The sequence below is a fragment of the Aquarana catesbeiana genome, linkage group LG11 (genome assembly GCF_042186555.1).
Source record: "Aquarana catesbeiana isolate 2022-GZ linkage group LG11, ASM4218655v1, whole genome shotgun sequence".
Taxonomy (NCBI): Eukaryota; Metazoa; Chordata; class Amphibia; order Anura; family Ranidae; genus Aquarana; species Aquarana catesbeiana.
This window is the reverse complement of record NC_133334.1, coordinates 256,224,184-256,245,677: the sequence shown is the minus strand read 5'-3', so window position 1 is coordinate 256,245,677 and position 21,494 is coordinate 256,224,184. Positions and strand designations below refer to the sequence as shown.

The window sequence follows — 21,494 nt, the reverse complement described above, 5'->3', positions numbered from 1 at the left end:
TTGTAAACCCTTCCATATACCCAGTGAAGTGAGATAGATAACACAAATCCTCCTTCATAAGTTGTACTTGTTTATCTGCATTCTTCTCTACATCAGTTCAAAGTCCAGAATTTATAAAGCTTGTCTGAGCTGTCAGGAAAAAAAAGGAGATGAGGAGCTGAAATCACACTCTTCAGAGCTCAGTGAGGAGAGCTCTGAGAGTTGATTGGGGGGGGGGGGGGTGGAAGGGAACAGAGCTGAGGCTGTCAAACACAGGCTGTGTGCTGGAACTCCCTCCCCTGTCACCTTTTTTTTCTTGGTGTCAGGAAAACTTGTCAGAAGTGATTCATGCTGATAGCAGAAGAACGAAGCAGCAGACAGAAATGACACTTAGCGATTTGGATTCATTTCTGAGGTTTACAACCAATTTAAGGGTCCAAGGTGTGAGATGACCCGTAATGCAAACATGTAAATGCATATGCATTGTAAAAGCAGTTTTTTCAACCCACAACACATGTAAAATGAATTTTAGTGCATTGCAACACTCATAAAACGCAATGATCAAACAGTCAGCTGACTTTTTTCATTACATAGAAAGCTTAATGAAGAAAAAAAAAAAGGGTACTTGAGCGCATTGTGACCGACCGCACATTGGGATTCCACTAAAACTGAACAGACGCACATACAGCACACAATGTCATTTGTGTACTGCAGGTGTGCTCTGTATAGACTGGGAGACCAAACACTAACCAATCAGATGCAGCGGAATGGATTCACCTTTTACCATTTCCCCTGAAATAGAAGAACAATAAAATTTTCTAGAGCTCAATAGGGCGTTTACTGCCCCACTATCTACCCCACCCCAGACCGGGAACCCACCGCCTTTCGGCGCCTCCTACTGGAGAGTGTGAGAACTGACAGATGACCACCTGAAGTCCCACCAGTACATCCAGCGCCCGCTGAGAAAGGACCGGGGACTTGCTGAGAGCAATCCTTGATCCTGCACAGCATGCTGGAGTCAGGACAGACAAGTGCGCCATCATCATCTCCCACAGCTGACCCAACCAGCCTGCACCAATCTCAGCTAATATCAGCCTGTGCTTGGATCTCCAGGCTTCCCATAAGGACCATGGATAGTCCCATTCACATCCATTGCGACACGCCAATGCACGTTTCATTTAGAGTTGCCACCTCATCCCTTTAAACCCGAACACCTTTGAATTACGCGGGTTCTGAGGCTAATTAAATGCAGATAAGGCACCAAGTGAGTTTAATTGGCACCTTAATCCGCCACAGAACCCGTGTAATTCAAAGGTTTTCAGGTTCAGCCACTTCAATACCGGGCGTTTTCACCCCCTTCCTGCCCAGGCCAATTTTCAGTTTTCAGCGCTGTCGCACTTTGAGTGACAATTGCGCGGTCATGCAACACTGTACCCAAATGAAATTTTTATCATTTTTTCCCCACAAATAGAGCTTTCTTTTCGTGGTATTTGATCATCTCTGTGGTTTTTATTTTTTGCGCTATAAACAAAAGAAAAGTGGCAAATTTAAAAAAAAAACACAATATTTTTTACTTTTTGCTATAATAAATATCCCCAAAAAAATCGCAATAAGCATATATTGATTGGTTTGCGCAAAAGTTATAGTATCTACAAAATAGGGGATAGTTTTATGGCATTTTTATTTTTTTTATTTATTTTTTTTTTTACTGGTAATGGTGGCGATCTGCGATTTTTATTGTGACTGTGACATTGCGGCGGACATACTTCTGACACCATTTTGGGATCATTCACATTTATACAGCGATTAGTGCTATAAAAATGCACTGATTACTGTATAAATGTCACTGGCAGGGAAGGGGTTGGCAGCGCTGGCTGCCAACCCCTGCGCTGGCAGCCATCACTGATGGGCACAGAGTGCCATCCCTAATGGGCAATGATTGCCATTCCTGGTTGGCTCTAGTGGGCTTACCTGGTGATCATGGGTGGGCATCCCTGGTGGTCATGCCTGGTGGTCCTAGATGGGCATCCTTGGGGGGGAGGACCTGCACTTATGATCAATCAATGCAGACCCCCCTATCAGGAGAACAGCCGATCGGTTCTCCTTTACTTGCGTCTGTCAGCACGAGTAGAGGAAAAGCCAATATACGGTGATCAGCTACCTATTCAAACATTAAAGGTACCGATGGGGATCCACGTTTAAGCAATATTAATAAAAATAAATTCTTTTAGCCATAAAAGTACTTGGTAATAACAGTATATATCTTCCAGGTCTATAATGGTTATAGCGTCTATAGTCTGAAACATTTGTCTTTTTTACACAAAATGAATTTACACGCAGTTTCGAAGGACAATCGGCTATACAAATTTTATATAAATACACCCCTTATTGATCTCTGAAGCTCCTCATTTATAAATCAGACAGATCTCAACCAATGAGATTTCAGCTTTAGTTAGATTACTACAGTCAGAACAATGAAAGGGGACTGTTGATCGGTTGCTCTATGTAGTTGCTGTTTTTCCATCAAACCTGCTTGTAAATTCATTCTGTGCAAATACAGCAAAATCGAATGTTCTCAGGCTTTGCTCTAGGCAAATTGAATGTTAAAAAAAAAAAAATGTGTGAATGGGGAAATTTCACATTATGGCCACTAGATGATGCTAAGTATCATAGGAAATAATTATGCTCATCAGCTCCATCTAGTGGCCATAATGGGGTATTTTCCTTACAGTAGTTTTTTTTACGCATTAAAGCGGAACTTCAGTCATATTTTCTGCCAGTAAATACCTTATACAGCCCACTTCGTGTTTCTTGTCTGGTCATTAGCCTAGGCTTATGACATCATGCACAGCTCACTCTCGTGAGAGTTTGCCAGGAAGGGAGGGGGGGTGAGTCATAAGAGGGCCAATGAGAGCTGCAGAGCTGGAGGTGTGCCTCAATGTGCTTGTGTAAATCCAGGAAGTGAACAGGCAGCAACGTCAGCTGCCCACAGTTAAAATGGATGCAACCAGACTTAGTGGAGGGAGATTTCTGCAGCATATTTGGTAAGTACAGAATCACAGTATATATAAAATAATATGCAAAGTTGGAGGGAAGCTTCTGAATGGCAAAGGTGTTTTTATTGCAAATTATGTGCGCAGACTGCAGTTCCTCTTTAACATTTGATCTGCAGAGAATATACCCTAGAAAATGTTAATGTTGTCCTATTCGCACAGAACAAATTTACATGCTGTTTTGATGAATGATCAGCTATGCAATTTTTCATAAATACACCCCTTAGTGATCTCAGAAGCTCCCCGTTTATAAATAAGAAAGATCTCAACCAATGAGATTTCAGCTTTAGCTGAATTACTGCAGGCAGAACAATGAAAGGTGACTGCTGATTGGTCGCTCTGAGTAATCGCTGTTGGATCAACTCGGGGGAAGTTCAATTGTTCGTTCAGTCAATTATACCCATGCTAAATGCCATGTTTGGTGTATCTGTCACCATTTAATTGTAGCCTTGATCTGTGTTTGTTTAGTCCGTGGCATTATTCCGTCTCGCTCTCGCCTTCACACGGCTGAATTCCCCCAAATTCTGTGACTAATGCGATTAAGCAATTTAATGAAGAGCGTGCACAAAATTGCCAGTGATAAGCCCAAATCGAATGCGCCAGCTTAAAAAAGAACGTGGCGGAATATTTAATTAATAAACAGTCATCTCTTTTATTCCACACACACAGTGGCAGCTCTTTTATGTTGTGTACTAATTTACATTTGTTGAATTAATTAATTAATTTTTATTTCAGGTACTTATATCGCGCCGTCAATTTACGCAGCGCTTTTACATATACATTGTACATTCACATCAGTCCCTACACCCTCAAGGAGCTTACAATCTAAGGTCCCTAACTCACATTCATACATACTAGGGACAATTTAGACTGGATCCAATAATTAGACTTTTATTTTAAAATCTGCGCTCTGAGTTCATAACCCAGCGGTACTCCCAGCACATCGAATGCGGTCGGTGCTTATTTTACCCATCTTGGCACCAGATACAGATGTCAGCTGAGCGAATTGGTCATGATTGGCTGTCAATTGGCCCAAATCACGACAGACAGATGTCACAGTATACCCAATCTAATTGGTGAATAGTCCTTTGGACACCTAACTGGGTGACTTCCTAATTGGTCCATTTTGCAAACTTTATTTATTGAGTACTCTGCACCAGAGGAGCTAGCATTCTAATGCCCCCCCCCCCCGACAATCACACATTATTATTATTAATATAAAGTACATGTATATAGCTCTGACATATACCACAGTGCAGTACAGAGAACACTGAGCCATCACATCAGTCTCTGCACCAGAGGAGCTTCTCCACCAGATGGTGCTGTTTTGCAGGGTGCTGTTGGCTCACTCTGTTGTGATCTCAGCTGAGAAAAGCAGCAAGCCTGGGGCCTCTTGTGCAGGCTTTTCCCAGGCAAGCATGGACCATGTTGGGGAAGACCAGGGTGGAAGCTCTCCAGAGGCACTGAGGCCTACTCCATGTGCTCAAGCTGCAATGGATCCTGGGCCTGTCCCTATGCAAGAGGAGTCCTTACCAGTCTTCCAGGATAGAGTAGTGAACAGACTTCACTGCATTGCTAAGGAGGAACAGACACTTGCTGTCATAAAAGAAGATCTTAGGAAAAAGAAATCCCTGCATAGTACGCCTGGAAACAGTTGTGCCCTGTACACACGATCGGACATTGATCGGACATTCCGACAACAAAATCCATCTGATTTTTTTACTACGGATGTTGGCTCAAACTTGTCTTGCATACACACGGTCGCATAACGTTTTTGGAAAATCCGATCGTTCTGAACGTAGTGACGTAAAACACGTACGTCGGGTCTATAAACGGGGCAGTAGCCAATAGCTTTCGTCTCTTAATTTATTTTGAACATGTGTGGCACTTTGTGCGTCGGATTTGTCTACACACGATCGGAATTTAAAGGATCGGATTTTGTTGTCGGAAAATTTTATAGCCTGCTCTCAAACTTTGTGTGTCAGAAATTCCGATGGAAAAAGTCTGATGGAGCCCACATACGATCGAAATTTCCGACAACACAATCCAATCGCACTTTCTCCGTCGGAAAATCCGACCGTGTGTACTGGGCATAAGAGGCAAGTCTCCAAACTGAAGTCTCTGGAGGAGGCATTGAAAAACCAGGAGAAGCTGCTTGCTTCTCTGAAGGAAAGCAATGGTGTGTTCAGAGAAAAGTGTGAGAATGAGGAGAGATACCAACAGATGAAGGAAAGTGCCTGTGCCAGTACCAGCCAGAGGGTGGATACCAGAGCAACAGCGACAGTATGGATGGGGGGTAAGGAAGTGGCTTCACATGGTGGCCCCAGTACTACCCCTGTCTCAGGATCTGTCATGTCTGAGTCAGTATCTGCCCCCCTCCCTCCCCAACAGCCCCGGTCATCTCAGGAGGAAGTTGAAGAAAATGTCGGATTGCTGCAGACCATTACAGAAATAGAATCTCCCTTTAGTGGCACCGACTCTTTAGATGAAGATCTTGGTAAAGGAGTGCTTGCTGAAAATCTCTTTCAGTGTGTGGAGGACTTTCCTGAGATTGCACCTGCCAACAGATCCTTGCAATCTGCAGGGAATGCAGGACGAGATGGTGTGTATCCAGACAGAGAAGTTTCTGCTGGTTGCGAGGAGTCCCACATGGACACTAACAGTGCAGAGCAGGAATGTCGCATGAACATTTAAACTGCAGACAAGATTGTCGCATGAACATTAAAGCCGCAGAGCAGGAGGGCCTGAAACAACTGGTGTTTTTTCTAAACGGAAGACTTTACTTGATGATGGGACTGCTGGTAATTGTAGTACTTCTGGGACTATGGTGAGTGGGACTGTTGTGCTGGAGGGGAGGAGGAAAGATCAAGTGGTGGGTAATTTACCAAACCAGATTTCAGAAGGGCTTGTCCCTAAGGTAATCTCACGTCAGCCCTTGATAAAAAATGTGACTATCCCAACAAGGAATGAGTCTATACCCCCTGAGGATTTATGGGTCTGGTTGAGGAGGTTTGGTGAAACTTTATGCCCGCTAAAAAAGATTGTAAAAAAAAAAAAAAAAAAAAAAAAGATTGTAGATGATAGATGAATCTGGATGGGTGGGTGGTCGGTGTCAATGAGGTTGAGTGTGTGTGGGAATGTGGTCCAGCATTTGCACTCCTCTGCCTTTATTGGTAGAGATAGGATTTACGTCATCTACCCTGGTCAACCTAAGCTGTGCCATAAATGTGGAGTCAAGGGACATTTCTCCTCTAACTGTCCAGAACAGAAGTGTTCTTTGTGTTAGGAGCTGGGGCATCTGGCAAGGGATTGTAGGATCAGTAACTTGTGTGATAAGGTTCGCCACCCTTATAGCCAGTGCCCTGAGGCTTTGCACAATAAGCCTGCGTTAGTGGAGGAATTCTTCCATCTGGATAGAGAAGAGTCTGGGTTGGTGGAGGTTGTACCAGGGGATCCTAGTGTCTCTGTCCCGTCAGAATCTGTGTCTGTGATGTTAGTGTCCCTCCAGTCTGTGGTCCCCCAGTTAGTGTCAGAAAGTGTGGTTGTCAAGTCTGCGTCTGCACCTATTGTTTCTCCTAGTGTAGTGAAGGCAGTGGAGGGTGCTGGACCAGCGTGTATGGTTGTGCCAATACCTCCTCCTCGGCATGGCAGATGTGCGGTTCGAGGTCAGCAGACACCGAGGGGTGGAGTGAGTGATGGATTGGATGATGGTGGAAGGGGAGGTGGGAGGGGGAAGGGAATGAAAGTGGTTGGTGCAGAATGCAAGGTGAATGATGTAGAAGTCAGGGTGAAAGATGTGGAAGTTGGGGTGAGTGATGTGGGGGGAGGGGTTAATGGGGGGGGGTTTGGCTGAGGATGTCCTAGGGAGCAGGGGAAGGGGGTTCTGCCGTCGGGATTGTCGAATGAGGATATGGAATGGTTGGAGGCTAAAAGGAAAAAGGGTAAGAGGTGGAGAAAGAGGAAGTATGTCAAAGCTCTTGAACCTAGGAGGGTGGAAGTGGCAAATGCTTTTGAGGTGTTTTCTGAGGTGGAGGGTGGAAGTTCTTCTGGTGATGAGTCAGTGATTTCTATGGGGGAGGAATCACAAGGGACATTGAAGCATGTAGGGTCTCTAGGTGGGGAGGGGGGTAAGCAGGCTAGAAAAGGTATACCTCAATCATCCTGATGGCAGTTCCTACTCCACTAAAGGTGGCAACCCTTAATGTCGCCAGCATAAAATCAGTAAGTTACTCGTAACATGGCCTTATTTTTGCTCAGCAGGTTTGAGTCTGATCTTTTCTTTTTGCAAGAGACCCAGTTGTCTAGTTTGGCTGATATTCATCTGGCGAAGAAGGCGTGGAGGCACGGCCCCGCCTTCTGGTCTCTTGCGGTCAAGCCTTACACTTGAGTTGCGGTACTTTTTTCCGGCAGGGTAACCTGTCGGCGGGTTATTGAGGTAGAAATGGGGAGATGCATGGTCTTAGACATCTCCATGGGGGGCAGGACCTGCGCTTGATCAACACCTATGGGCCCCCAGACAAAGTATGCAGGAAATGCCTCTTCATGAAGATCAATCCTTTTCTTTTTACAGGTCGGCAAGTTGTTTTCGGTGGTGATTTCAACACCGTGACTAGGACTAAGGACAGGAAAGGTACCCGAGCCAGGCTGGACTGTGACAGCTTTTTCTTGAACAAAATAGCCAGAGAGGCAGGTCTGGTTGATGTGCACAGTCATTGCTGCCCAGACGACACGGGATTCACTTTTTAGTAAGGTAATAGTTAGAGTAGAATAGATTTTTTTTTTTTATAGGGGAACTTTTCCTTCTCAGCACCAGTGTGTCAGGCGGTGTAGTTTTCCGATCACTGTATTCTGTCTGTGACTCTGAATAGCCCCGATACACCACCTAGGGGGAAGGGTACCTGGAAGATAAATTTGGCACTCCTGGACGATGTGAAGGTGAGTCAATCCATTGAGGATTTTTTTAGGCACAGGTATCAATCATGGACTTTTGCAGCAGTAAGTTAGAGTGGTGGGAGCTTACAAAACAAAGGATCGTTGGGTTTTTCAAGGCCATAGGAAGAAATAAGCAGCTTGATAAGTATGTCACCTACCAGCGTCTGCGGAGGAAGCTTGATAGGCTTGTGTCGAATAATGGAGATCCAGGGATGATCTCTTAAGTTAAACTCTTGCTCAGGGAGTGTCAATATGGCAGGCATGCCTCTTTGGTTTTGGAAAGGGATTATAGGAAATATCACTCGCCTGACCCTTATCAGAATTGCAAACAAGGTAGAGCAGTTAAGTCAGTTGTAGGCCTGGTTGACAGTACAGGTTCCTTGACAAAGTCCAGTTTTCTGGATTCTCTTCCAGGACTGGGGAAATGGCAGTTCTCTTGCAAGTTTGACAGAGGACATCACAGCAGATGAGGTGGTTAAGGCTATTGATAAGCTTGCCATTAAGAAGTCTCCTGGGCCAGAAGGATTGACAGCCAAGTTTTATAAGCACTTTAAGGTTACTCTGGCCCCATATTTGGTGGAGGTTTTTAATGGCTGTTTTTTGGATGGGTGAAGAAGGCAGCGGCTTCCCAGAGCCCTGCAGGAAATTAAAGTTTTAAGCATCAAATTTGGTCCCGGCGATTATGAACTCGCAAATTGGGAAAACAGGCTACAAGATGCCGATGCCAAGGTTGCCACCTGGAAGGATTAGAGACTATCTTACAGGGAAAGGACTGACCTTATTATAACTTACCCGATCCCAGTATTTCTGTATGTCAGCTTTGTCTGTGTTTTGCCCGTGTCTCTCTATGCGAGAATCTACAGCTGTTTCTTCCAAATGTTATGGGGGAACAAACTGAATCTCCTTAAGAGGTCTGTAACCTACCTTCCCAGGCGGATGGGTGGCCCAGGTACAGTCAACCCGGTGTTTTTTTTTTCTCTGATGTTTTTGAAACATAATTTTGCTAACATGCTGGTAGAGGAACCGCCAGGGTGGGTTCGTATTTTTCAGTCCTGGTTTAGGCCTTTTCTGCGAAGCTGGGAGAATGGTGAGCAAGTGAAAAGCCCAAGGGTCTGACATGGTGAACTCCCGGCTTATGTTGCCTGTGCCTGAAAATGCTTCGGCAGTGTCGAGTGACGGTGGAGGAAATTATGTCTCTTCCTGGGAAGGACTTGGAGAGGAAGGTTTTGAATCTGCCTTGAGGGATTGCCCAGGCCCTGTTATGAGGGAGGGTCTGCGTTTGTTCAATCTAGCGAGAATCCATTTAAGGTTCGGGATTTGGCCTGGCGCTTGTTCCATGGCAGACTCTATGTAAAGGGCAACCTAAAGCATCACTCTGGAGAGAACCGTGGTTGTCCAAGAGTAGAATGTGGTGGGGTGGAGGAGACAATAGGACCACTTCTTGCTTCAGTGCCCCTTCAATATAGAAGTCTACAAGTGGGTGGGTGGGGCTCTGGGTGTCCCTTTCCTTTCCCGCTTGAATTATGCAGAGTGGTCGTACGGGACCATTGAGACACATGGGTTTTTGATTTTGGGACACTTTTTCTAGTTAGCTTAGTAGTCCGTTTCTTCACAAGGAATGCACAGTGTCAGGTTTCTATTTGGAAAAAGGGGTGTTTAGACCCCTTTCACACTGAGGCGTTTTTCAGGCGCTACAGTGTTAAAAATAGCGCTTGTAAAGCGCCTGAAAAAAGTCTCAGCTGCAAACCCAGTGTGAAAGCACGAGTAAATACACCGTTCCTCCACCGCTCCTCCACCACTTCTCCCCATTGAAAACAATGGGGCAGCGCTGCTATACCGCCGGCAAAGCGCTGCTGCAGTGGCGTTTTGCAGATGGATTTAACCCCTTTTCGCCCCGCTAGCGGGCGAATAGCGCCGGTAATTTGGCTCTAAAAATAGCGCCGCCTTACCGCTGACGCCCGGGGTGGCTCAGTATGAAAGGGGTCTTAGGTGGAGGTTATGGCTTTGTGTTTAGGTTAGTATATTTAGTTTTCTTTATGTTTTTGCTATGCTGATGTAAGCTATTTTTGTTTATATATTTTTATTTATTTTGTATACATGTAAAAATGTTTTTATTATGTTTGTAAGATTTTTAATAAACAAAGATGTACACTCTAATGTCCCCCTCCCCCCCACAGTCACACACCATTATTATATATATATATATAGCTCTGACATATACAACAGCACTGTACAGAAAACACTAAACCAGTCACATCAGTCTTGGCACCAGATGAGCTTGCACTCTAATGTCCCCCCACAGTCACACACTAGTATTATACATTTACAGTATATAGGGTTTCTGTGACTTTTTCTGACTTCATACATGGGATGAAGTTATGACCCGCCCTCTGCTGGCTCAACATCCAATCAGCGTGCCCCAAGTGAAGCAGAATCGTTTGTTGGGGGAAGTCAGAAATACAGACTGTGGATATAAGAACACTCATTGTATATATATTGTACTGTCACAATACACCAATCGATGGAACACACTATCCTGTGTCTGGAGGACTACAGATCCCATTACTCCACATGTGGGTGTCTTCTGTCTGTACCCGGCCCTGTTCATCCCCCATGTACAAAGCACAATCCTCAGTCACACCGTTTATTTCTTCAGATAACAGAGGAGACGTTTCCTTGAAGTCGATTTTATTATTTCACCTTTATATAAATCTGTAACTTTGTATCATATATATTCTGACTTTACATTATTTTCATGAGATTTCTGTACGCACATGACATCATCGAATGACATAAAAATAGAGCAGGCACATCTATAATCTGCATATATACAAGCCATGATTCGATCAGGTCCTCGCCCTCTGACCTGGAAATATGCACGGCGGCGGTTTGTCGTTAATGTTTTGCTGACGAATATTATCACTTATGTACAATGTAAATTTTTAATTTAGAAAAGTTGTACGGTAATGTCTCCTTATATACAGTACATAGTTCTTGGGAAAATAATTGTGTACATCACGGTGGGCATTTAAAGGGGGAATCCACCCCAAGGCTGCATAGGGGTCACCTGTCTCATCTTTCTGATTAATTGATTCTTTTATCTTCAGTATATACATGTTATTGAAAAATTATCCAATCAATTTGTTTTCATTTTTATACACTACAGCTCTGGTTATAGTTTGTTGTTATATGTCTATGTGTGTGTGTGTGTGTGTGTCTGGGGGGGGGGGGGGATGCAGCCATATTTACTTCACCCATTACTTAGGCAGGCACTGCTTCCTGCTACTTAGTGCTGTGCAGTGACTGTACTTTACTGTAACGTGTCTAATAAGTTTATTTCCTATAAACTTCAGCTCCATCTAGTGGCCATAGTGCAGTATTTTTCTGACTGGGGTATTTCAGGGAAATACCAAGATGTGGCCACTAGATGGAGTTGACAATGTAGTTATATTATGTGTACACATGTATTGGGGAGGGCATATCTGTTAAGTACTTAGTGCTAGCTACTTTACTGTAACATCATGTCTAATATATTTGTTTCCTACAATCTTCAGTTCCATCTTGTAGCAATAATGTGTTGTTGAGGTATTTCAAGGAAACACTATGTTATAAGCAATAGATGGAGCTGACAATGTAGTTTTGTGTGTGTGTGTGTGTGTGGGGGGGGGGATGGTAGTGATCAGCCGTATTTGTCTATGATTTAGGCAGGTACTGATTCCTGCTATTTAATGCTGTGCTATGACCGTACTTTACTGTTCCCCTCTCAAGTCAAAAACAAGTACTTTAAGTTCCCAGCACAAGTCTAAATCAGTCACAAATAATACCTATAGGTTTATTTCCCATAATCATCAGCTCCATCTAGTGGCCATAATGCAGTATTTTCCTTATTGAGGTATTTCAGGAGCTGGAAATTATTTTAAATGTTTTCATATTATGACCACTAGATGGAGCTGTTAATTATAGTAAATAAGTATTCATAGCCTATGACCGTGATGGTGAACCTTGGCACCCCAGATGTTTTGGAACTACATTTTCCATGATGCTCAACCACACTGCAGAGTGCATGGGCATCATGGGAAATGTAGTTCCAAAACATCTGGGGTGCCAAGGTTCGCCATCACTGGCCTATGATGATCAGCTCCATCTAGTGGCCATAATGCAGTCATTTTCTGATTGAGGTATTTCAGGAGCTGGTAATTATTTTAAATGTTTTCATAGCCTATGATCATCCGCTCCATCTAGTGGCCATAATGTATTTTCCTGATTTAAGTATTGGAATACCACATTATGGCCACTAGATGGAGCTGACAGTCATAGGATATAAAAATATTAGACATATAACATGGATTATACATAACGCCTGTGTGAATGCTAAGGCATTCGCGCAGGGAATATTTTTTTAGATAGACTCCTATGTGTATAATTGAATCAGCATCACAATCTCTCGGAGAGCCAAGGCCTACACAATGGGTGCTCAACCTGTGGCCCTCCAGCTGTTGTGGAACTACAATCCCTATGAGGCTTTGCAAGGCTGACAGCTTGCACCCCAAAGGCTAAGGCATGATGGGACATGTTCTTCCGCAACAGCTGGATGGTCACAGGTTGAGCACCCATAGCACCGTACAATCGCCGCTCATACTATTACTTTTCTCCTATAGGAAAGGTCAGTGTATATTTTACCTGTAAAGAGGACCTTGCATTATCAGGGTGTTAGAAACATCTGTAAATCATCTCTAAGGCTGGCCATACACTATACAATTTTCTTTTACAACTTTCCTTTAGATTTACCAAAACCATATAATAGGAGGTCAAACCTGAACACTTTCAATTTGTGTGCAATCAAGCACGCCCTTGCACTACATAGTTGAAGGAAATTGAACAAGAAAATTGTATAGTGTATGGCCAGCTTTAGTCTTACTTCATATGACTAAATTCCAGAGTGGTAGGTGTCACGATCTGGTCCATAGGTGGTTTGCATTCTCTGTGCAATCTACATTCTGGAGCCGCCATATTCAAAGCGGAGTTCCAGCGAAAAAAACATTTTTTTTTAATTGATCCTATCATTATTACTAATTAAATACAAAAACATTATACAATGCTTGTTATGTATTTAGCAAAAATATAAATATCTTACTGAATTTTTTCTGCCTCCTGTTGTGGCCGTTGCCATCATGTTTATGGGCATGTGAAGCCCAATCGATATCTCTTCCTGTATTAGCTTTGGAGAGGTGCATGCTGGGTAACCAGCATGCACCTCTAGATCTCGCGCATGCGCGATTCGCCGGCCGCAGCGCCAATTGTTTCTAAAGTTGCCATAACAACGGGCGGCGACGGAGGAAGGTCCTGCCCCATCACAGTACTGCCCACAGACTCGGAGCACAGGCGAGGGAGGAAGTGACGAGGAGCTCCACGGACCAGGAAGTGGCAGATTAGGAGGACAACATAGCAACAGGGCGATTCTAGTAAATAAATATATATATATATATATATATATATATATATATATATATATATATATATATATAAAATATTTCCAAATGTTTTTTTAAAGGTTTAGAGGAGTCCAATTCTGAAAAAAAATTTCAGGGTAGAACTCCGCTTTAATGATGAATGCACAGAGAAATGCTTTCCTTAGTTCCCATTGCCTGCTAAAGTCGTGGGACACCTAACCCCGCCGCCCTCTTTTCCAGGCCAGGACCAGCAGGACAGGAAGTCAGCAATCTACGGGCCGTATTATCAGTTCGACATTCTCTCAGTGCCGAGTTGTACAGAGTGGAACTGGCAGATCCTTTACACCAGAACCTAATCCAGGTAACGATTCTGTACATATCAAGTGTGTGAGCGCTAAGGATGGCGGCATTTCTTCTGCCAGGTCTATTTCTAAGTGCCGGTTCACACAGGGGCGACTTGTCAGGCGACCTAGCCGCCTGACAAGTCGCCTCCCGTTCTGTACAATGGAACCGTTCTAATAGGAGCGACGCAAGTCGCTCCGACTTAGAAAAAGGTTCCTGTACTACTTTGGGGGCGACTTGCATAGACTTCTATACAGAAGTCGTTTTGCATGTCGCCATGGCAGTCATGTGCAGGTCGCCTCAGTGAGGCGACCTGCAAGTCGTGCCGCCCCTGTGTGAACCGGGGCTAAATCTTCATTCTATGAATCTCTTTGAACTTGGGATATTCCTTACAGCGGGCTCAGGATAAGGTGCTTCAGGTTGATATTCATCTCACTACCATCTCATGGTCAGGAAATGACATCTAACTACATCAGGATAGCTGCAGCACTTAGGGCTATGGGTTTTGCAGAGAGCTGCAACATTATATCACAAGAATAAATTAATAAAGTAACAATCGCCCGCCTATTCCGGCTACGGGGTGAAAAGATAAGAGGGCACCATTGAAAAGATCACGTAACATCTGGAGGAGGGACAATGCTGAAGGATGAGCACCTCTTCTAAATTTTCATGAGAGGTGATGCCCAAATCCCCATAGACTGCTATTGAAAGGTTTAAGTGAAATGTGAAGACTTTAAAGTGATATTAAAGTTGTTGTAAACCCTCAGGGACAACTTTCACCTACAGGTAAGCCTAGATTAAGGCTTACCTGTAGGTGCTTGCAATATCTCCTTAACCTACACGGTTTAGGAGATATTTGCAAAAAAGACTGCACCGATGTCTAAGGCGTAGGCGCACTGAGCGTGCCGTTTCCGATGGCGATCGTGCCATCACTGGCGGCTCCCGCGTGCATGCACGCGGGAGTGACGTCATCGTGGCTCCAGCCAGTCACACAGCCGAAGTCCGCGAAGTCACTCCAGGAGTCATGGAGAAGGGGAACGAGGACGGCTGCGAGGGCTTCGATCTCAGGTAAGTAATTCATAATGAGCTAGTATGCTATGCATACTAGCTCATTATGCCTTTGTCTTGCAGGGTGTATTTTTTTATTTCTTTTTTCAGAGGGTTTACTTCCTCTTTAAACCCAAATACAAAAATGTATTATATTATATTACAATCCCAATTCCAAAAAAGTTGTAAAATCTACATAACACCAGAATGTAATGATCTGCAAATCTCATAAACCAATATTTTATTCACAATGGAAAACAGAAAATATATCAAATGTTTAACCACTTCAGCCCCGGAAGGATTTACCCCCACCCTGACCAGGCCCTTTTTTGCGATACAGCACTGCGTCGCTTTAACTGACAATTGTGCGGTCATGCGACGTTGCACCCAAACAAAATTGACGTCCTTTTTTTCCCACAAATAGAGCTTTCTTTTGGTGGTATTTGATCACCTCTGTGGTTTTTATTTTTTGCGCTATAAACAAAAAAAGAGCGTCCAATTTTGGAAAAAAAAACAATATTTTTTACTTTTTGCTATAATAAATATATGAAAACGCGAATTTCTTCCTCAGTTTAGGTCAATATGTATTCTTCTACATATTTTTGGTAAACAAAAAATCGCAATAAGCGTATATTGATTGGTTTGCACAAAAGTTATCACATCTACAAAATAGGGGATAGATTTATGGCATTTTTATTATTCATTTTTTTTTTTTTTATTAGTAATGGTGTCGATCTGCGATTTTATCGTGACTGCGACATTGCGGCGGACAGATCGGACATTTGACACTATTTTGGGACCATTGTCATTCATACAGCGATCAGTGCTATAAAAATGCACTGATTACTGTGTAAATGTCACTGGCAGGGAAGGGGTTAAACACTAGGGGGCGATCAAGGGGTTAACTGTGTTCCCTCAGCATGTTCTAACTGTAGGGGGATGGGCTCACTAGAACATGACAGAGATCACTGCTCCCGATGACAGGGAGCAGTAGATCCCTGTCATGTTGCTAGGCAGAACAGGGAAATGCCTTGTTTACATAGGCATCTCCCCATTCTGCGCCTCTGTGCCACGATCGCGGGGGCACCGGCAGGCGTCGAGTCCACGGGACCCGCGGGCATGCTCCTGCGGCGCAAGTGCCCGCTAGCCTCGTACGGGTACGTCGTTTTGCGCACCCGTGCCACTTTGCCGACGTATATCGACGTGAGCTGGTCGGCAAGTGGTTAAACCGAGAAGATGGATCATTTTGATTAAAAAAAAAAAGGTAATTTTGAAATTGATGGCAGCAACATGTCTCCAAAAAGTTGGGACACGGCAACAAACAGCTGGCAAAGTGAGTGGCACAAACAAGCAAGAGCTGGAAGAACAATTTGCAACTAATTAGGTTAATTGGCAACAGGTCAGTAATATGATTGGGTATAAAAAGAGCATCTTAGAGAGTCAGAGTGTCTCAGAAGTAAAAAAAATGTGTGGAAAGCTGCATCTAAAAATTGTTGAACAATTTCAGAATAATGTTCCTCAATGTAAAATTGCAAAGACTTTAACCACTTGCTGACCGGGCTATAGCCGAATGACGGCTACAGGGCGGACGGCTAGTTCTGGGAGGCCATCATATGACGCCCTCTCGTGATTGTGCCCACTGCGCACCCGCTGCAGGGCGCAGGCGGCCCGCTCTGTGATCACAGTGTCCGGATTATTGCCTTATTGTTTTTTCCTATAAAGGTAAATTTTCTCAGTTTAAACATGTGAAATGTTTTCTATTGTGAATAAAATATGGATTTATGAGATTTGCAGATCATTGCACTCTTTTTTCATGTAGATTTTACACAGCGTCCCAACTTTTTTGAAATTGGGGTTATATTATCCTTGCTGCCAATAGCAAACAATCAGCTATTGAAAGGGACAAGAAGTTTTTTTGCTTGTATACTTTTCAACATCTACCCCTTGGTTTGTCGTAAAAACTCCATCTGTTAAAGTATTTCCATTGTTAAAGTGGTTGTAAACCTTTATATATACCCAGTGAAGGGATTATCCTCAGGTGATACACATAGATTAAACAAATCCTCCTACATGAGTTGTACCTTTCTATCTGCGGGCCCTTCTGTTCATAGTGCTAAATTTTAAAATTTAGGAGTTCAGAAAAAAGGGGGCAGAGAGCTGAAGTTACACTCTGCAGAGCTCAGTAAGGAGAGCTCTGAGAGCTGATTGGAGGGAAAGGACACACGCCCTCTACACAGCATACAGGAACAGAGCTGAGACTGTCTCAGCTTGAGTTCATTCCCCGTCACCATTTTTCTCTTGGTGTCAGGAAAACTTGTCTTAAGTGATTCATTCTAATAGCAATAGTGTAAAGTGCCTCTGCTCCGCCGCCATTGGCTGCAGGGACTGCGGGCGTCCCTGCAGCCAATGACATTGCATGTGTGCCCCACCCCCTGCTGCTGCCTATCTCGTGACTCCCGGCCGGGCCGCGAGGTAAGGCGTGACGTCACATGCGCGCCCCCGCCAACCTGCTGCTCGCTATCACGGCTCCCGGCTCACTCCTTGCTGGCCGCGCACCGCCCCCTTCAGCAAGACTTTCAGCGCAGCTCTCGCCCCTGCAACTTGCTACCTATGCTGGCTTCCGCTCCCTGCCTGCCATCAAGGTATGTGGGATGTAATATATACAGGGGCACACGGATGGGCACATTTTCTCTTAAGAGGCACGCTGATGGGCACATTGTAGGTTATGTTTTACTCTGATGGGCACACCAAAATGTGCCCATCAGAGTGCCCCTTTACATAAAATATGCCCATCAGTGTAAAATAAGGGGCATTCTGAAGGGCATATTTTATGTTAAGGTTCCCACTGATGGGCACATTTTGCTGTGCCCATTAGAGCGCCCCTTAACATTAAATGTGTCCATCAAAGTGAACCGTAAAATAAAATAAGGGGGATGCTGATGGGCACATTTTATGTTAAGAGGGCACTCTGGTGGGCACATATTATGCTAGTGGGGGCACTTAATGTAACGGGACACCCTGATGGGGACAAATGATGTAAAGGGGCACACTGATGGGAGACAGCATATGTAAGGGGGTCTTCTGATGAAGAAACCTGATGTAAGTGGGCACTTTGATGGGAATACCTGATGTAAGGGGGCACTCTAATGGGGACACCTGATATAAGAGGGTGGCAACTGATCTATAGGGGTAGTCTGATGGGGTCACCCCATGTACTCTGGTAGGGGCACCTGATGTAAGGGGGAACAGTATTGGGGACATTTACATTTACAAAATATTACCAGAGTGTGTGCAGGAAACAGTAAGAAAAGCAACAGAGAGTGCGGCTTGCGCCAAAAAAGTAAAGAAGACGCAACAATCTATCATGGCACAGACTTGTGTTTTGGACCTCGGCCGGGGAAAATTTTTTAGTGACCGGACCTCCTTGAATTTTAATTCACTACCCCTGCTATAGAGGGATATGCTTTGTTCATATGTCATGTCTGAGGTTTACAACCACTTTAAAGATAAGCTTCTAAGTCAAGAAAGTTGCCAATATGCAAATTAGCTGATCTCATAAGCCACACCCAGAAGAGTTTTTTGACTGTGCTCACCTTGTTTAGCATCATTGGGAGTCAGCCCCCCACCAATGAATCAATATGACATAGGTGTTCTAGGTCAGTGCCTACCCCCACCAATGAATCATTATAATTGGTGTACTGATTCAGTGCACACGCCACCAATGAATCACTGTGACATAAGTGTGCTTGGTCAGCCAATGAGCTGGCAGGATTCACGTTTACTCCAATATGACATGTACAGTAGGAGGCGTGGCCACACACAGGTCCTATTTTATTCTAATTCTCCAACATGTACCTGAATGTTAAGTCACAAGGACCCTAATAATAGTGTTGTTTTGATGTTTTTCAGAAATGGGATTGGGGCTGTGCCCAGTGTAGCCGTAAATTAATGTTATCTTTACTTTTTTATCTTTGCAGAGTTTTGTAAAAATAAAACAAAGTCAATATTTCACATTGCTAGAGAAGTTCATGGTCACTTCACATCATGGATACAAAATACAAGACTTTGGTAGTCAGATGGTCAATCTTAGATTTCTTATACACAACATTGATTGTTTTTTAAATAATTCAATGGAAACATACATAGAAACGTTTGGCAGTTTTAGCAATGCAGAGGTATACTGAAAAATCGTATGAAGTCATACTGTCAATAAGAAATGGTGGAATTGTGCTTTCATACCACACTTAAAAAGCTATGATCACTCATGGTGCAACGTAGAGGTTAATGGATCGTAGGGTTAAAAGATCTTATGCAGAGCAGTTCACTAATCATAAGCCAATCTCCATCATCTTGCACTTCATTCAATTCACGTTTTTTGTGCTGCTTTCAAACATTGTTAAAGAGTGATGAACAAACAAATCTTACTTCCTGGAGCCTCACAATATACTTTAGGAAGGTCTATCTAGGAAAATGGCCTTTGACTGACATGAACTGAAATTACTCAAATATGCTGCCACCTCTTATTTTTAGCTCTTTTGTTTCAGTAGGGTTGGGTTAGGCCTGGCATAGGACATGTGATACCTTTAAGAACTTAAGACCAACTGAGGTTCTGAAGCCTTCAGAAAAAGAAGATTTAAATAATATTGTTGACTGGAAAACCAAAAATGAATAGCCAACAAGAATATACCTTTATTTATTTAGATTACATCTTTGTTCATGTTACCCTGGGTTAGAACTTGTTTTTCTGAAGGTCAGCAGCCAACCAGAAGGTCCATAATCTGTAGCAGGACTGGAAATGTTGCCAAGATTCCCCGGGGTGTATGTATCTTGGATGTGCGATCCAGGCCTGGTCCTTGACATACGTTGTTTTATTTTCAGTAGTGAGATCTTTGACAGACTCAACTAATGTCAGCACCTTTCTTAGATAACTACACCCATATCTAGGGTACTGACCTAAACCACACTGTAGTAAAGTTCTCCTTCCACCCGAGGTTTTTCAGCTTGTTTTGGCACCACTGTTGGGTTGTCTGGTGGAGGTTTCTCCTTTTTCTCTACCCGGGTGTTAGCATTGTCCCTCACCATGCTGTAACTCGTGGTGGTAAGGTATATGCTTCTCCTCTGGGTGTCCACCTGGCCACATTTGCACAATCTTTTGAAGGCTGTACGAAATTTCTGCGACATGAGGTTGTAGATGACAGGGTTGATTGCACTGTTTGCGTAGACACATATTCGGCAAAACAGGAGGAACCAAGGGTCAAGGTAAGGGTTTTCCATGAATGAGTTGACTAGAACCAGAGTTCGATAGGGCATCCAGAGAAGGGCGAAGAGGACAACTACCACCGCCAACATCTTGGTGACCTGTAAAATGGAAGCAAGAGGAATCAATCAGATGCAAGAGAAAAGCGGAGTTATTTTTGGCATGACTGATGATGGAAATGCTATACACTCTTTATCAAGAACCAGCGCCAAAACAAAAACTACATTTCTAGACCAATTTAGGCCTAAGCCTAATATCTATCAAGCCATCATCTCTTCCCCATCAACAATGCTTTAGATTACTCCGTATTTATAGACATTTATATCGGTCAAACTATTTTAATAGGATGAAGGGACAAGTTTTTAGAGAAGAAATATACAAATGGGCCAATTCACTAAAGGATTCCGCATGCGATATGAAGGTCATGTGACTAATTTTTCAGAAATATTGCATAGGATAATAAAGTTAATTCATCAAAGCAAAATATCAAATATGAGGTAAATACCACAAAAAAAAAAAAAAAAAAAGAGATAAAGAGATAAATCATTAAAGTCAATTCACTAAACAACACACACACATTCATTATTTATCATCTGGCAGTAGGCAGTCGGTGTTTTCGCAATGTACAAGATAACAATGAGGGGAACTGTGTACTGGCCATTGAAGTGGATGTAAACCCTCACATACAGTACAAACATAATTGTGAAGTGGAAGGAAAATGATAAATGGTTTTCAAAATGTTTTACCCATAAATATGTGAAAAGTGTGGGGGGCATTTGTATTCAGCCCCCCTGAGTCAATACTTTGTAGAACCAACTTTCACTGCAATTACAGCTGCAAGTCTCTTAGGGTACGTCTCTTCCAGCTTTGCACATCTGGAGAGGGACATTTTTGAGCATTCTTCTTTGCAAAATAGCTCAAGCTCTGTCAGATTGGATGGAGAACGTCTGTGAACAGCAATTTTCAAGTCTTGCCACAGATTCTCAATTGGATTTAGGTCTGGACTTTGACTGGGCCATTCTAACACATGAATATGCTTTGATCTAAACCATTCCATTGTAGCTCTGGCTGTAGGTTTAGGATCGTTGTCCTGCTGTAAGGTGAACCTCCGCCCCAGTCTCAAGTCTTTTGCAGACTCTAACAGGTTTTCTTCTAAGATATTTGGCTCCATCCATCTTCCCATCAACTCTGACCAGCTTCCCTGTTCCTGCTGAAGAAAAGTATCCCCACAACATGATGCTGCCACCACCATGTTTCACGGTGGGGATGGTGTAAGTTTTCCACAACAAATAGCGTTTTGCTTTTAGGCCAAAAAGTTCAATTTTGGTCTCATCTGACCAGAGCATCTTCTTCCACATGTTTGCTGTGTCCCCCCACATGGCTTCTGGCAAACTGCAAACAGAACGTCTTATGGCTTTCTTCTTGCCACTCTTC

At 43.5% G+C, this 21,494-nt stretch overlaps 1 protein-coding gene and 1 long non-coding RNA gene across 2 annotated transcripts in view; both read right to left on the bottom strand.

Moving 5' to 3' along the window:
- Positions 1 to 11,610: 11,610 nt before the first annotated feature.
- LOC141112701 (uncharacterized) lies at positions 11,611 to 15,953 on the bottom strand. Its single transcript, XR_012236633.1, has 2 exons — positions 12,604 to 15,953; positions 11,611 to 12,443 (listed from the first exon to the last, which is right to left on the bottom strand). It is a non-coding gene; the product is annotated as an uncharacterized lncRNA (long non-coding RNA).
- A 609-nt stretch (positions 15,954 to 16,562) lies between these two features.
- LOC141112700 (thyrotropin-releasing hormone receptor-like) overlaps positions 16,563 to 21,494 on the bottom strand; it is a gene marked incomplete in the record, with an annotated part of 57,902 nt that continues 52,970 nt past the window's right edge. The window contains 1 exon segment of the mRNA XM_073605708.1: positions 16,563 to 20,161. Coding sequence (XP_073461809.1) covers positions 19,757 to 20,161 — 405 coding nt within the window.